Raw genomic sequence first — 17621 nt, forward strand, 5'->3', positions numbered from 1 at the left:
TAAAGCGAGGCGCAGGCGGCGCGACAGGCGGGAAGGTCCCCTTCCCGCGTGCCTGGCCGGCCGGCCCCGAGAGAAGATGGCGGCGGGGGAGGTGAAGTCGGTGCTCTTCGTCTGCCTGGGTGAGCGGGGCCGGGGGAGAGGCGGGTCCTCCTCCCGCCGCTCTTCGGTCAGGGGCGTCGGGAGGGCGGCGAGGCGAGGGCCGCTGCCGGGGGAGCGGTCCCGCCCGGCGGGGTTGCGGGTGGGCCCGTCCCGGCGGCCGCAGGCGTCCCGGCCGAGGGGGGCTCTGGGGATGTCTGCCTTCCCGGGCAGGGCGGGAGTCGTGGCCGGGAGGGGAGGCAGGAGGCGGCCTCCTTCTCCTTCCCGCTTGCTTTTGTGGTGGCTCGGGGCAACCAGTGGGCAATAACACGTGAAATCCAGCACGGGTAGAGGCGAAGGCTGTGTGCGGAGAAGGCGGCCGCGCATAAGGGTCCAGGACCGCCGCTCCAGAGCGGTGGCTGCGAGTAGCCTTCCGAAACGGGCTGCTCGGGGCTTAGCTTCTCGACCAGCGGGGAGGGAATGGAGAACCCCCCCCGCCAGTCTCCCCGGCGACACGGCGGCAGCCCGACCTCCGGGAGGCGGGTTGCGGTTCCCGTTAAAAAGGGAGGGAAAACGGTGACAAGCGTGACTGAAGTTGACGGAGCAGCCTCTGTAAGAAGAGGGAAAATATGTAAGGCCTTGAAGTAAGAAGAACTTGGTGGAATGCAGAGGTGGTGTTGGTCTATGAAATCATGGCCTACGTGAAAAGGCTGTGACCTTTTTGAAGGGCTACCTAAATGAAGAGCTAGGAAACAATTTTTATTTTTTATTCTTTTTTAAAAGGTATTCTATGTGGTTAAGTTGTGCATTTCATGTCATGAGAACTGATGGAAACCAGACGTGTAAATGAGATCAGAAAGAGTTTGGATGCTTTCCTGAAGCTTAGGACAATTGATTACTGATAAGCAAGATGATCTTCTGCATCTTCACAACCAACGAATTGCTAACCCGACTACACGGATTACAGGGCTGTGCCCCATTTTGTACATGCTTTCTCTAAACATCTGCTTCTGATCCCTTTGGGGGATAACAAGCTAGATGGCTCTTTTCTCTGATCTAGGAGGGCTTTTAACATTATCTGCTTCCTAGCCCTTATAATCTTACCTATGTGCTGAGAGTTGATCCCTGCCAATCCTTGGCATTTTGCCAGTTTGGTTACAAAACCATTGATTAAAGTGGGTTTTTTTTGCTATCTGCTTTTCTGTTGTAATAGGAGAAATGCAAATTAATTGAATAGCAAAACAAGAGCTTAGTTTTGTGAAATATGTTCTGATGTTTACCTTACAGTAAAATCAGCCCCTAATCATAATTTAGGGAAAACATCCTTCAGTAAGGGATTATCAGTTGCTGTATGTTTGGGATCCAGTGGCCTAGACAAATGTTTTTGTATTAAAACATCTAATTAATATTGTCATGGTTTAACCCCAGCCAGCGACTAAGCACCACACAGCCGCTTGCTCACTCCCCCCCCATCCAGTGGAATGGGGGAGAAAATCGGGAAAAGAAGTAAAACTCGTGGGTTGAGATAAGAACGGTTTAATAGAACAGAAAAGAAGAAACTAATAACGATAATGATAACACTACAACAGTAGTAATAAAAGGATTGGAATGTACAAATGATGCGCAGTGCAATTGCTCACCACCCACCGACCAACACCTGGTTAGTCCCCGAGCGGTGATTCCCTGCCCCCACTCCCACCAGTTCCTATACTAGATGGGACGTCCCATGGTATGGAATACACCGTTGGCCAGTTTGGGTCAGGTGCCCTGGCTGTGTCCTGTGCCAACTTCTTGTGCCCTGGCTGGGCACGAGAAGCTGAAAAATCCTTGCCTATAGTCTAAACATTACTTAGCAACAACTGAAAACATCATCAACATTCTTCTCATACTGAACTCAAAATATAGCACTGTACCAGCTACTAGGAAGACAGTTAGCTCTATCCCAGCTGAAACCAGGACAAATATGCATCCTTCTTTCCAAACACTATGTTCTAAAGGCAGTAGTAATCTTCACGAAATGATTCATATGTATCTATGGGTGATAGGTAAGCCCGTGATGGTGATTTGCACTGTAACGTTAAAGTTCCTAATCCAGTTGAGTCTCTGAGGAACTGTTATTAGTAGATGATAATGTCATAATTTAGGTATGGAGTGAAATTACTAAGTTTGAGGAAAGGGCGAACAAGCCAGGACTGATGTTTAATGAGATGGATTTTTTTAAACAAATGTTGTAAATACCTTTTACATTTCCTTTTCTATGTTACTGGGTTATAAAAAAAATAACCATAATGGTATGTGGCATGTGACATAAAATCTAATTGACGTGACAAGCACTTCTTTTTTCAGTCAGATATGTACTCTTCTCAGTTAAGTTTTGAAGGCAGCTTGTTTCTTCTTCCTGCTTCATTTGCTTAATTTTATTAGTCTTGAAGAGCAATGCTTATGCCTTAATAGATTTTTCCTCCTAAATTTTATTAGAAATAATACTTATGGTTATTGCTGAAAAGAGCACTAAACATATTTCTAGAACTGCATTTATCTGTAGTATTCTGTGCTGGTTAACAAAGCACATTAGTTCTGAGGTTTGCCACTTTCAGTGAGAGCTGATCACTGAAAGTACAAGCCTTCATGAAAAAGATTTCTTTCTACATTATTTTGAAAGAAACCTATTACTGAAATATCTGTTGACTGTGTTCTTTGTAATGAGATAAGAAGATACTCATTACACAACAAAATCAATCTAGTTAATGTGCATAACTACATTAATGATAAGGGTTCTTCATCGCTGAGAAGTAAATGAAGCACCCAGCAACATATGTAATTACAGTATATGAAAAGGCACCGGGCAAGAATTTTTTTTCATTTAAGGCAAAGAAACAATTAAAACTGGAGGTGAACCAAAACGCAGTTTGCTCTTTTTACACCTACGTAGTTCATCTAATTAATGGCTGAGCTCCAGAAATGAGCTTAATATGATACTGTGTTACATAAGTCAGCCTCTTTCTTTCTGATGACTTGTCCACTGTAAGATAACAAGCTGCATGGGCATCTTAGACTAGGCATTGGCTTACTGATCTCCATGTGTGGAGGAACAGTTGTAAGACAGGTGAACAATAAGCAAAGTGGTTTTGGCTGGGTCCTCAGAAAATTGATGCTTGTTGTGAAGCACTGACTATGAGTATTGCCATCAGAGATTTAGACTGCATAAAATAATTCCTAAAATGACAATTATTGGGTATGAGGAAATTAGTTTACAGAGAGTCTTGAGTTTCCTAGTTCAGTTGTCACAATCCATTATATGCATTTAGATATAGCGAAATACAAGGTTTCATGGGGCAAAATGCCATTTATAGCAGCAGAATCGGAAAGCTATAGGTTGGATAAGGCATTGAAGAAGTCATGGAAAACTTATGTAATGAGGGTTCTTAGCAAGATGACAAAAAGAAATAATGCCATTTTTTGGATAAAGAAGAGAATGTTAGATGAATGTAAGGGAAGTACCTTTATTCTGTGCAGCATTGGTAAGCTAGCTTTAAGACTACGATGCCTTATTTAATCTGTTTCAGAATGATGCAGAAGTACTAGAGAGTCGAAAGCATGGTTGTAAAAGCAAAAATAAAAAAAATTGGAAAATAAGATTATAAGGTCTATGCTTAAAACGTGTTAAGAGATCTTGAGCAAAAATTGAGTTCTGCTTAGAATTATATACACACACATATGCTAATATCAACTTCTGAGAGAAATCTCTCACTGTGTGTTGGTAGTGGGGGGATGTATGGAAGTTAGATGATACCATTTAGGTAGCTATATACTTAGGTTTTTCAGATAAAGAGTGTAAGTATTCAATGAAGTTGACTGTGAAGTGAAAGGCCAGGGAATCTGGACTAAAATCAGAGCCTTGAATGGTTCCTTACAAAGCTACCTGAATGCTAAGTGTGACGAGATAGACTTAACTGGAAAGATCTAGGACTCATGATGAAGTTCAGACAGGAATCTGGGTAAGGAATGGAATAAAGTGAGTAGTGAGTTTTAAACACTCACTTATGAAGGGGACCTGATGGATGATGCTGTATTGGGTTTGTGTGGCAAGGGTTTTTTTGGTAGTGGGAGGGTTACAGGAGTGGCTTCTGTGAGAAGCTGCTAGAAGCTTCCCCCATGTCCAATAAAGCCAATGCCAGCTGGCCAAGGCTGAGCCCATCAGTGACAGTGGTAGTGCTTCTGGGAGAACAGATTTAAGAAGATGAAAAAAGTTGCACAACAGAAACTGGGAGAGAGCAGTGAGAATATGTGAGAGAAACAATGCTGCAGACCCCCAGGTCAGTGCAGAAGGAGGGGGAGGAGGTGCTCCAGGTACCGGAGCAGAGATTCCTCTGCAGCCCATGGGAAAGACCATGGTGAGGCAGGCTGTCCCCCTGCAGTCCAGGCAGGTCCACAGGGGAGCAGATCTCCACCTGCAGCCCGGGGAGGACCCCACGCTGGAGCAGGAGGATGCCCGAAGGAGGCTGTGACCCCATGGGAAGCCTTGTGCTGGAGCAGGCTCCTGGCAGGACCTGTGGCCCTGTGGAGAGAGAAGCCCACACTGGAGCAGGGGAAGAGTGAGGAGTCCTCCCTCTGAGGATGAAGGAGCAGCAGAGACAAGGTGTGAGGAACTGACCCCAACCCCCATTCCCCATCCCCCTGCACTGCTGGGGGGGGGGGGGGGGGGTAGATACAGAATTCAGGAGTGAAGCTGTGCCTGGGAAGAAGGGAGGGGTGGGGGGAAGCTGTTTTAAGATTTGGTTTTATTTCTTATTACCCTACTCTGGTTTGATTGGCAATAAATTAAGTTAATTTTCCCCAACTTGAGTCTGTTTTGGCCATAATGTTAATTGGTTGAGTAATCTCTCCCTGTCCTTATCTCGACCCACGAGCCCTTTGTTATATTTTCTCTCCCCTGTCCAGTTGAGGAGGGGGAGCGATAGAACAGCTTTGGTGGGCACCTGGCATCCAGCCAGGGTTAACCTACCACATTCTGTTACAAGCAGACAGAAAAACAAAGGAAGAAGATAAAAGCATTTGTCTGCATTTAGGGAAGGTCTGAAAGAGTGAGAGAGCTGAATAAGGAACAATGAAGATACAAAAATGATTGAGAGAATAGATGATTAGATCAGTATTACCTAGAGATGAGCTATGGACCTGAGCATGAAATGGATTCAAGTTGTCTTTCCTGTCTGTAGAAGCAATGCTTCCATTTCTGTATGGGAATGGGTCAAAGATTAATGCAGAGACTGGAGTAAGAACTGAAAAAATTAAGCATTGGCTTGGATAACCGTCACTGGAAGCCATGTTTATAGAAAATGAGTGAGAAAACATGATACCATGAAAGTGATCAGCAAATGGTTCCTGTACTGATTCTGTGATTGAAATTTAAGTCTCTTAACCTTGAATCATCGTATTTGGAGATGTTTGTAGGATTTATTTCGATGGACGGACTGTGTCTGCGTTCCTTGGGTACTAGTTTTTTATGACTGAAAATGTTACTACAACTTTAAGAGCTTGAAATTTAAAAAAGAAGGGAGAAGATGGAGATTCAGAGAACTTTATTACTGTTATCTTCTACATAAAAAGAGCATGATTAGATCAGTCAGAAATACAACAGAGGAGGATAGGTAGCAAATATAAGGTGTTGGTAACATTTAAGGAAAATACGGTTCAATCCAAGGAGGAAGGTAATCTCCCTGTTAATCTTTTTGTGAGATATTCCCCTATTGTGGCTGTCAATCCATAACTTAGACTGTGCATCTGTTAGGGACCTCAACAAAGCCTGGAAAGACAGATGTGGGATGTAAAACTGGATATGAAATGGATAGAAAATATCATGGGAAAGGGACAATGACTGGAAAATAAGGATGGAAGTTTGCATATGTCAGTGAGATGAGATCAGGCTTTACATTAACGATGAGATGAATGATAACAGTTGCAAGGAGTAGCGTGGGTAGAGTTGGTTAGGTTGAAAATAATATTGCAGAGTATGTGGAGAAAAGAGTTTCTATTAAGTCAGTTCTGGGATTCTGTCCATAGTCCCCAAGAATAGATTTGAATGGTGATTGCAGTTCTGCAATACCATTAATATCTCCGGTAATATCTGGAATGTGTCATCATGGAAGACATTAATTTTTAAGTCAGAGCAACAGAGAAAGAGAGGGAATGGACAAATTAGAAGTAGGGGATTATGATCGCAAATTTGATACTTGTGAAGGAGTCAAATGTGATTGTAGAAGTTATCTCAGGTTATTTTCAAAAGAGCTAAGTAAGTATATCAGACTTTTTTTTTTTTCTTTTAGAAAACAAGTTGGTGAAATCTTTTCCTGCAGTGTGGTCTGTTGTTTTATTTGTCAGTATTCAAGAAAAATAAATTCAAATTAGAACAAGTGCAGAGCTGGCTTAACTGGAGTGATTAGATAAGGGTCAGTTCATTTCATGAGCAGACTGAGAGCTTGGTTTGTTTAGTTTAGCACAACTATGCTTGACAAGGGTTCTCTATCTGTTGAAGGAAAGAAAGGTTTTTAAGATAGAGAGTGATGTTAACCAAGATCAGATGAGCATAGACTTCCAAGAATAAAGTGGGAACTGGAAGGTTTCAAGCTGCCACAGGAAATGAGTATCTGGAATAGCCTTTTAAGATAGATGATGCTTTTTAAAAGAGAGCTGGATATGTTTTTAAGAGAAGTGATGCTGTATGTGCCTGCAGTATCAAAGGATTGGGCTCACTGATAATGAAGGTTCTTTTCTGTCTTATGCTGTATGTTATCATGTTCCCTCTGTTTCCTATTAAAATTACATTGTTTATTGCCCAACTCGCTTACTCAATTAAAGAAGTGAGCTTTATTTTTTTAATTTATTAGCATATTCTTTAACATTTTTATAATTAATAAGCCCTAACCTGTTTTCTCACTTACTTTATAAATAAAACCAACTTTTTCGTGCTTTATTTTTCTTCCAAGACCAATTTAGTTTCTCTGCTTGGAATAAACTAGTTCAAACAAAGGAAATGTATGCTTTCTCCTGGGAGAAGATCTACTGCTATCAAAATTCACTTAATGCTTCAGCAACATGAATTTCTCAATGGTTAGCCACATCCTTTAGTGATTTGATGTTCTCTCAAACTTTGACAGATAATTTGTATTACTTCAGTGGTTCACTTCCCGCTTTGTTGTTGTTGTTTTTGTTTTCTATAGTTGGTATGATTGACAGGAAGTTACTAAATGCCCAGATCATAGTAGCTTCTTTCTCTTCAGCAGTGAAGTATCTACCTTGATATTTTGTTTGAAAATATAGGCATGAAAATGAGGCAAAGTGCTTGATCTGAAAATTTCTTTTTGCTGCTGGAAACTTAGCTTTGTTCATGGGCATTTCATTTTTTTTTTTTTCTGTTTGAGATTTGGAAGTAATTTAATCAGTAGTAGAAGAGTGATTTATTTAAAGGTATAGAAATGAGTGTTGCCATTTGTGATATTTTATACTTATCTGTTCAAAAGTCAGAGATAGCAAAGTCATACATTCTCTTTGATGGAAAGTGAAGATTTGTTTGTATGATTTATTGTGCATCTGGGTGACATATGAAATACTGTGAATATCCATCTAGTTACTCAGAATTTCTGAAGGATGAAAAGGTAGAAAGAATTAAAATAATAGTTGAATAGACTTTTTATTGTTGTTGAGACATTTCATTCTTTTTCAAAGAATATGTATTTCTGCATTTAAGTTTGAGAGATCTACCTTAGATGGTTAACTTAGTTACATCTTCAGCAGTGGAGCAAAAATGCTGTAGATCCATTATTTCTAGTTTTTAACAGGGCACTATTTTCATTGTTGAAATAGGTTCTTATTGAAAATAAAGTCAGCTCAAGTGGCTAGAGCAATTGGAGGCCACCGGAAGGGAAGACAGATTACATATTTATATAATTAAGTACCTTAACTGTTGGCTGTTTGGCAGCACTTCAGCTTTGCATTCAGTTATGTTTTGTTCCTAATCCTCCATATTTTGGACCCCCCCCCCCCCCCCCCCCCAAAAAAAAAAAAAAAAAGGCAAATTTATGTTCCTGAGGTGTTTTTAGAGCTTGTGTAATTGATTTCTCTTGGGGGGGTTGGAATTGGTATCTGGAAGCTGCTCTTGAGGAGGGCTCAGTTTGACCTGCAGTGGCTTCACTTCAGTGGTCAGGAGCTTTTCTACTAGAGGTTGTTCAGCCATTTCACTACATGGATTCCACAGTGGTCGTGGCTATGTTTTGGAATTGTCCAAAAGTTTTTGTTAACAAGTAGGTAGTAATGTAAATACTGCAGGCAAATATTCATGATTCTCCAGTAAAGCGTTAGTTGAAATTTGCTGGCGTGTAGGAAGATTTGAAGATAATGATGATTTGCTGCCATATAAATTCTGGAATTTTGCCTGATCTTTTGTGATCATGGATTCTTTGTGGAGGGAAAGAAAAGAGCAATGTTCTTACACAATATTCCTCCTATTTATTTTAATAAGTTATATTTTCATAGAATGATATGCATTTCAAAAGACTGATGGATAGTATAGAATCATAGAATGATTTGGGTGGGAAAGGACCTTCAAAGACCATCTAGTCCAACCCTCCTGCCATGGGCAGGGACACCTTCCACTAGACCAGGTTGCTCAAATCCCCATCCAGCCTGACCTTGAACACTTCCAGGGATGGGCCATCCACAACATCTCTGGGCGACCTGTTCCAGTGCCTCACCACCCTCATTGTAACAAAATTTCTTCCTTATGTCCAATATAAATGTAACGTCTTTCAGTTTAAAACTGTTGCCCCTTGTCCTGTCGCTACAGCCCCCTTTATATATAGAAGGGCCACAATAAGATCTCCCCAGTCCTTGTCTTTTCCATGCTGCGCAACTCCAATTCTCAGTCAGAGGTGTTCCAGCCCTTTGACCATTTTTGTGGCCCTCCTCTGGACCCACTCTAACAGGTCCATGTCTTTCTTGTGCTGGGGACCCCAGAGCTGGATGCAGTACTCCGGGTGGGCTCTCACCTGAGCGGAGCAGAGGGGCAGAAGCACCTCCCTTGACCTGCTGGTCATGCGTCTTTTGATGCAGCCCAGGATATGGTTGGTTTTCTGGACTGCAAGTGGATGCTGCCAGCTCATATCCAATTTTCACCCACCGATAACCCCAACTCCTTCTACGCAGGGCTGCTCTCAATCCCTTCATCCCCCAGCCTGTATTGATACTGGAGATTGCCTCAACCCAGGTGCAGGACTCTGGGTTTCCACCCTTGCAGATTCTCTTGGGTTATAATAACGTAAGCAATCCACATTCTACCTAGAGTAAATAAAAATCTTTAATCTGGTCTGTGCTGACAAATCCACACAATTACTGATTTTTTGTTTTAAATAATCTGAAGTTTCACTTTCATCTCCTGTTTCTATAGGAAACATTTGTCGCTCTCCAATAGCTGAAGCAGTTTTTAGAAAACTTGTAACTGATGAAAAAGTTGAAAATAAGGTAAGCTATTTATTTCTGTTCCTGCCTAAGAAATAACTGTCTCATAGCCAGTTAGTAGAAATATAAGCAGTGAGAAAGGAAACATAAAAACATAAATTTGTTTTTCTGTAGTGGAGGATAGACAGTGCAGCGACATCTGCCTATGAAATAGGAAGCCCTCCTGACTATCGAGGACAGACTTGCATGAAGAAGCATGGCATTACCATGAATCATATTGCGAGGCAGGTACTGTATTTTAATTTCCTTTAAATGTGTGTATGTATTTGTTTTGTTGTTACAGTGGATGACAGACAGTGCTGCTGTTTCAGACTGGAACGTGGGGCGCTCCCCAGATGCAAGGGCTTTAAGCTGTCTAAGAAATCATGGCATTGAGACAGCACACAAAGCACGGCAGGTAGAAGAGAGTATATTTTTCTTTCGTATTCATACCCATGCTTTGTTTAGCCCTAACCATTACAGTCACAGAAGTCGTTTTACTATTGCATGTTAAGCATCAAGTAATAAATACTATGTGCAGTTTTTCAAAGGACTCCAAAGTGGCCTATCTCTTCTAGTTGAGGTCAGTGAGTTTCTTGTTACTAAGCTTCATTAGAAGTATAACTAGAAAGCATTGGAGCAGTTTCTGCATTATAGAAAAATCCTACTTTCAAATGTTTAGTATTTTGGGCAGTTTTCTGAAACATTTTTTTAATGCTTTTTTAAAATGGACTTACTCTAGTAATCTGTGATGCTTCTTTCAGCAAGGAATTGTATTTTTATTTAGCAAGTCCAAAAAGAAGTAGAATACCTGTTCATCCATCACAAAAAGCTTCTACTCTTGCATGAAGATCTTTAGAGTGCTAAATTAGAATGAAAGCACTCAAACCCAAGATTAGTAGCACAGTTACTTCAAAGGAAAACGTACCCTTGAAACATTCTTAAGTCAAAGACAGGTTTGTCACTTTGTGAAATCCTCTAAGTTTTACCAAAACTCATATCAGTTTTCATTAACAAAAGAACGTGTATTTCCATCCTGCATTCCAGAGAGATCGGAAATAAATGTGTCTGCATCTATTAAAATCATTCAGACACTCAAATAAATGCACATAACTTACTTCAGTTAGCTATTCTCTGGACATAAGATATTCCTTTAGGGCTTGACCTTTACTTAGCTTGAGTTTATGCTACTAGTTCTTGTACTGACAAAAAGATCAGGTAGTCTTGTTACTATCTTCCATTTCTGTTCCCTTCAGAATTTTACTAGACCTTGCTGAGGTCATATTTACATTCTTCACTTTCAAAGACTACATGTTTAGTTTTTTAACTTTTTAAAATAAATTCCCTCAATTAGTCAATTGCCCTCTGCCGACCTCTCCTGATGCTAATCTTCATTATAGAATAAAACAAACAGGATTGAGCACAACATTGTTTTAGATTTTTCAGTGTTTTACTATTAGAATAATTACTAGAAAAGGTCTGTTGTGATCTTTTCCTGTTACAGGTTCTGGATTTACTATTCATCAGTGCTTACAACCAGCATTATTTATCATTGTACAAGCTAAATGGTACTGAAACTAATCAGTCAGTGTTTCAGTCGCAGTAGTGTAACATGTTGGTATTCTTAAAAGATAAGCCTTGGAAACTTGAGAACTGTTCTTGGGTATTTACTGGAGTGGTTTATGAGCAGCTAAACTAAAGCAAAGCATCTAAAACCAGTTGTTCCTCTGCCTTGAAACAAATCTATATAGCCTTCTTTGGCAGAGGGAGAATGAAAACCCTTTAATGAAGACATTTGCTAATACATTCTGACAAATTAAGGGATGTTTAAAGCAGAAGAGCCTGAAATGTTACATATACAGGGAGAGAAAATTAACAAGAATGAGACAATAAAATGGAAGACTAACAGAATGAAAATTTGTCTAAAACATCCCAGTACAAGCAGTTTCTTTTATAAAGAAAATTTTCAAATCCTTGAACTACAGGTAACTGTTCATTTTGCACTGAATGTTAGCTATTTAACTCCAGTTTTTTTCAGACTTTGTCAAATGGTCTCTGCTGATTCTCTAAACTGTGAACCTGATAGGGTCTCGTAGTACTTCTGGAAAGAGAGGAACTGAACAGTGTAGAATAGGACTTCTCAGAGTAGTCACATTAGTACAAGTAGAAGTGTATTTGTTTCACTATTAGAGACAAACTCAAGGATAGAATTTTGTTGTGTGACTTGTTTCAGAACAGATTAAGGAGGATTTAATACAGAAGCTGCAGAAATAGAGAGAAGGGATTTATCTTCTGTTGCCTTCGAAATGCTGTCATAAGATGACTACCTCATCCAATTATCCTCTTCACTCCTGTGCAAAACTGTTACCCACCCAGTGAAAGGCACTTTCTTTCATGTAATTTTGTGCATAATTATGATAATCATGGATTGTACCTTTTTTATTCAAAACTGACATAAATGCTACAAGAATGATTTATGTAAGAGAAAATGTTAAATTGGTTACATCGTACCATCGTATACAGTGATCGTTTAAGTGAATTTTAAGTGAAAAATGAAGTATAAAACTAAGTGTATATCTTTATATATAAAATAAAGAGTTTGTTAACTTTTAAGTTGATGGTAGGTTGCTGTATGTTTATGCACCTGCTGAAATTCTCTAAGCTCTTAGTCTTCATGCACAAAACAGATAGGTATTAATCAGTTTCACTTTTATTCATGCTGAGGCCAAAATTGATTTCTGTATGACTCATACCGTGCATTTGCCTTAAATGCGAAATTGAGATTAGAGGAAGGTTGTATTAAAACACTGTTTCACAACTGAATAAATTTGAGGACTACTGCCTGTCTTTGGTTTTTAGACACAGAAAAGGAGATTTCCCTTCTGTAAACAAAGGGAAGTGTTTAACAAATAAATTTGAGTGATCATGTGTTTCTCCATTGATGGTCTTTAATAATGGTTACATGCTATTTTTTTAATGTAAGGTTATTGTTGTCTGTGTAGTTCCATCCAAAGGCGACTTCTTGAGCTCTCCACTACTCTTCTCAAAATGTACATCAATTTTTATGTCCTCAATTTCTTCCCCCCAAATACTAGTTTTCATAGTTTTGAGGAATATCTTCAGTTCACTAGAGTTTGCTCAATTAAGCTTTTTGTATCTAATATTACAGTAGGGCTTAAGACCACAAGCTTCTGGTTCATAGGGTAATAACTGTCAAGTTGTCAAGTATACAGAGTGTGGGAAGTGTGGGAGGTGTGTTTTTCCTTTTCACTGGTTTTTATTCTTACATATGTCTGCACTACAAAGAAATCTATGCCCACGTATTTTCACAGGGGCCAGTGTTTAGCTGTGTAGAGCAGTCAGAAGCAGTTTGTAGAGGTACCGCTTAGAGTTGCCAGGAAAACAGAGCTATTTCCACTGCAAAAATATTTTCGTAGGTCAAAGGCACTGCATGAATACAGCAAATATTTTTACAGTGAAAATAAACAAGTCTGCATTAGTTTTCACCATTAACCCTTTCTTTTCAAATGTTCCCCCCCACATATCTGACACTTAATCAGTATCTATTTGCTGTTTGAACAAAAATAAGTGGGTTTTTTTGCCATCTAAACCTTTTTTTAAAAAATGTGTAAATAATTTTTACAATTTAAAACTCTGACTTAGAGGATAATGTATTTTGCCTTTTTGTCTGTTCACTTGCTTACTCACTTCTTAAGCCCATCCTTCCAAGAGACACCTGCCAGAAAAACCTGTACTGAACAAATTTTGCAAATTTCTTGGTTGTGATACTACACATAGGACTATGCATGAAATGCAGTCTTAATGTGAACTCATTATAGATTTTATTCCCTTCATTCATCCTCATTATGGACACTTGGTTCAGATATCTTATACTAGCATCCTGTGCATTGTGGGTGTGGTCTGGGAAGATTTTACCTGAAGCCAAGTCTTAAATGTAAACTAAAAATATAATTATACTTGTAAAAATCTGCAGCCATCCTTATTCCCATACATATAGCATTAGTACTTAAGATAGTGGTTTATCTGCAATGTTTGCCTACCTGACTCTGAACTCAGATCTCTGAATGTAGTTTATGTTCATGTTTAGGAGTCAGTAAGCTACAGGAAAGACAAAGAACAGATGGTATGATGGTAGAAAGATGTACAATAGATCCCAGGTTTTTTCACATCATACCATAAATTTTCTGAACTTACATGGCCTAAAAGACTGTGAATACATTTGTTTTTAAGAGATTGTAACTCATACCATCATACTTCAACTTTGAATTTCACTTGGTATCTTCTGCTGTGTAGTGACAAATTTCTAGCTTGGAAGTATTGCAACTGATTCCAGGGTACATACATTTTTGTTTTCCTATCAAGAAAGTAATTTGTTTACATTTTTATTGCCTGGTTTCCATGACAGGAACCTGCTTTAGTTTTCGTAATCGGAAAGCATTAGAAATGTCACTTGTAATGATGTTCTAAGTTGATGCATGAGATATTTAAAAAAAAATAAAAATTGGTAAAATAGCTAACTTGGTTGGGTTTTTTTGTGGAAAACTTGCAGAAATGGACAAATAATTATGGCAGAGTATATTTAAAATGCCTTAAGTTATTGTAAAAGTTGATGAAGGTACATGGTTTTATTCTTTCCACCTGCGTCTCTAAATTTTGTGGTTCTGATTTATTAAAAACTACTTTTTCCCCCTTTTTATAAATCAAACACAGTTTGTAGGCTAAAGCACATATTTTTAATTCTAGGTTACTAAAGATGATTTCCAGACCTTTGATTATATACTTTGTATGGATGAGAGCAATCTAAGGTAATGTATGAAGAAATGGAACAAATAGATATGGATTACTTGTAGTGATGTCTCTTAAGTCACTTTGAAGATGGATGTCACGTTTTACTGCTTGGCTTGGCTTGGGTTGTTTTGTTTTATGGGTTGGTTTTGCGTGTGTGTGTGAATGATATCATACTAGAGAGATTCTTCACTTCTGCTAAGTTTAATGAGCTAGAACTGAACGGTTTATTTCTGTGATACATGCCACTCAAGGATTAAGGACATGGAGATTTAGTATGCTTTGTGCTATAGATCTGCAGCTGATGCCTGTATAGTTAAGAATGAGGACATACTGTGTTGATCGAAGCAATCTGTTTTTCTAATTGCATGGGATCTAAAAGACACTACAGAAACTTGGAAGGGATTAAATATGGTGTGGGTTTTTTTCTTTTTCAATAGGAATAGAGTAATCTCTGAAATAAGTAATGTTAGCTGGCACAAATGTTGTTTGTTACTGTTAGCATTGTTCTACTTAAGTGCGTCTTTGAGACAATTCATGCTTTAGAAAGATTTGGTGAAGTAGCTGCCTAGTGTGAAAATTTGGGTATCATTAGCAAAATTTCTACTTAATTACATACATCTTGATGATTGAAGTTAAGGGGCTGAGCTTTAATAAACTGCAAGTGTCAAAGTGCTTGTAAGGACTATTACTTGTAAAGGTATTTAAAAAAACCACCAAAACCAAAACACCACAACCAACAACAAACCAAACCCCAAGTAAAATCCTATTAGTAGCATGTAAAGACTTTTAGAAGCAGTACCACTTAACTGATATAATTTTATTGAATTTTCTAGAATGAGTTGCATGACCTCTCTTACACAGCCTGCATGAATGAAGGGTATATAACACTTGGCTTGATTGCAGCGCGTCAGGCAAAGACGTGACTAGACTTAATTCTATTTTCACTTGAATTCTTAAATGGAAACTTAGTTCTGTATTATCAATTTATACGATATGAGCTGCAGAGCAGAAGAAACGTCACGACTACAATAGGGATGTTGCTACTGCTACACTTAAGTTTCACCTTAAACTTGCACCCAGTTCAGCCATTTTCCCTGGGAATGCCTATTTGTAGAACTAGGAGGACAAGCTGATTCCAGGTATTGATGGAGTGCCTGTTATATCAGAAAAGGAAGATTTGGGACATCTCTTTTCCTTAGTACAAGAGCAGCCTGGCCCTCTCCTGTTCATTAAGCAGTATGCCAAAAGCCTCGAAAAAATGATTAGATGTTTTTTTTAATAAAAAAAGGCTAGAAAATTTATTGAAAATCAGTAAATTCAAGCAGTAACTTATTAGTTGATAGAGGGGTCCTGATATTTGTTCAAGGAAAAACAGTATTGTGGTCTCACTGCTATTTCTAAACCGTCTGAAATTAATTTCGTAACCAGAATTAATTGATAATTAGAATTTAAGTTCTTAAAACTGATTATGCTTATGACTAAGTATTTATAGGGTTTTTTGCCTTTTTTTTTTTTAATGCTGGGTAAGTAAAATGATTTGGTATGGAGATGTGTAATATTAAAAGAATTGAGTATGTTCTGGCTGTTCAGCATTGTGAAAATCACAGTACTGAGCTGCTTTTAATCTGAAGATGATGCGAGGTACATTTTAACTGCATTCGGGATAACGGACAGCCATTTGTAAGTAGATGGAGATAATACCATCTCAAACCCAGTATGTTTTATCAATGGGAGGCAATGTAGAAGAAAGAGGATATGACAACTGATGAAATGTTATAGTATGTCAAAGGGAAGACAGATCTTGCTCACCAATTTACCATTTTCTGTTAACTGAATGTAGCAGGGCTTCACATGAGTTAGAGGCAGTATTGAAAGAAATTGACACATACCAATTTAAAACACCAGGGTTGGACAGATGGGAGAAGCTTACTCATACTTATGGCAAAATATCTAGATAATTTTCATTATTTTTGTTCAATACAAGCTAAAGGTGGATATTGAAAGTAGTAATGATTGATTTGAGAAAGAATTTGATGAACTTACTGTCAAAAAGTTCTGTTAAGCCTTAGGCCAAGTGCCTGATGGCTTGTTTATGCTCTGAATTAAGTTTATGTATATGTCCTCCATACTCAGTTAAAAAAAAACAACCCATACAACAAGAAACAAATGAAAATAAGCAGCACCATAGAGAGTCCACAGAATTGACTGAGTCCAGATGCATATTGTTTTCCTGTGTTCTCTAGAAACAGTCATGAGCATCTCATGCTGATGCCAAAAATGTTCTGAAGAAAAACTTAAGGGGAAAATTTTATTCTCTTTTACAGAGATCTGAAAAGGAAAAGCAATCAAGTTAAAGACTGCAAGGCCAAAATTGAACTACTTGGAGCTTATGATCCACAGAAACAACTTATCATTGAAGATCCATACTATGTATGTATGTAAGAAATTCTTTGGGTGGCTTGATTAAAAGTTGTGTATGTCTAGTATATAAACTTCCCAGATCCCACAGTTCACATGTGACATATAATCTGTTGTTATACAAAGCCAAGTGTAAACATTTTTTTTTTAATGACTTAACGAAACAATATAAATTATTGGGACAGGAAAAGAAAACATGTCTTTATGCTTATAATAGTTATTTAAATTTAAATAATGCAATGCACCTATATTTTCAATACTGGGTGAAGCCCTGGTTGGTCAGCCTCCTTGCAAAGAGGATGTAATCAGGAAAGATAGAGACAAAGACATGGACTGAGATGGTCAAAGAAGTTCAATAATACCAGCCAAGAGCAACCAATTAGATAAAGATTCTTCAGTTTAGGAAAGATAAGTGGATGAAGATGCAGTAGTGTTCTATAAAATCTTGATATCATGGCAAAAGGTGAATAAGGAATTTCTGTTCATTATCTAAGAAGTAGAGAATATCAAATGGTATTAGTGGGAAGCGGGTTCAAAACAAAAAGAGGTTGTAGGGGTTTTTTTTTCTTTACACAGTGCTTCATTAAACTGTGAAACTCAGCATGACAGGTTACTGTGAATGTAAAGAAAAAAATAAATGGCTTATAAGGGCTTAAAAAGCGAAGGGAAGAAATATGTGAAGGAAAGTTCACCCAGGACTGTTGAGTACAAAGTCACAATGTTTGGCTTTCGAAGTTCCTGAGCTGCAAGTCGTTCAAATCAGGGACAAATATGCAAAAACTATCACCAAGTATTTGTACTGTTCTTCTTCTACTTCTTACTGTCTAGTG

At 38.6% G+C, this 17621-nt stretch overlaps 1 protein-coding gene across 2 annotated transcripts in view; it reads left to right on the plus strand.

Annotated features, from left to right (window-relative positions):
* The window catches only part of ACP1 (acid phosphatase 1), a 22202-nt gene continuing 4581 nt past the window's right edge, over positions 1–17621 (plus strand). The window contains exons 1-5 of one of the 2 annotated variants that reach the window (XM_049818652.1): positions 1–119; positions 9515–9588; positions 9700–9813; positions 14329–14390; positions 16698–16803. In XM_049818652.1, coding sequence (XP_049674609.1) covers positions 77–119; positions 9515–9588; positions 9700–9813; positions 14329–14390; positions 16698–16803 — 399 coding nt within the window. In that variant the 5' untranslated portion in view covers positions 1–76. Of the gene's footprint in view, positions 120–9514; positions 9589–9699; positions 9814–9868; positions 9983–14328; positions 14391–16697; positions 16804–17621 lie in introns of both variants that reach the window. The other variant, XM_049818653.1, reaches the window with a different exon arrangement.

The sequence above is a fragment of the Accipiter gentilis genome, chromosome 16 (genome assembly GCF_929443795.1).
Source record: "Accipiter gentilis chromosome 16, bAccGen1.1, whole genome shotgun sequence".
In the NCBI taxonomy this organism is placed as follows: Eukaryota; Metazoa; Chordata; class Aves; order Accipitriformes; family Accipitridae; genus Astur; species Astur gentilis.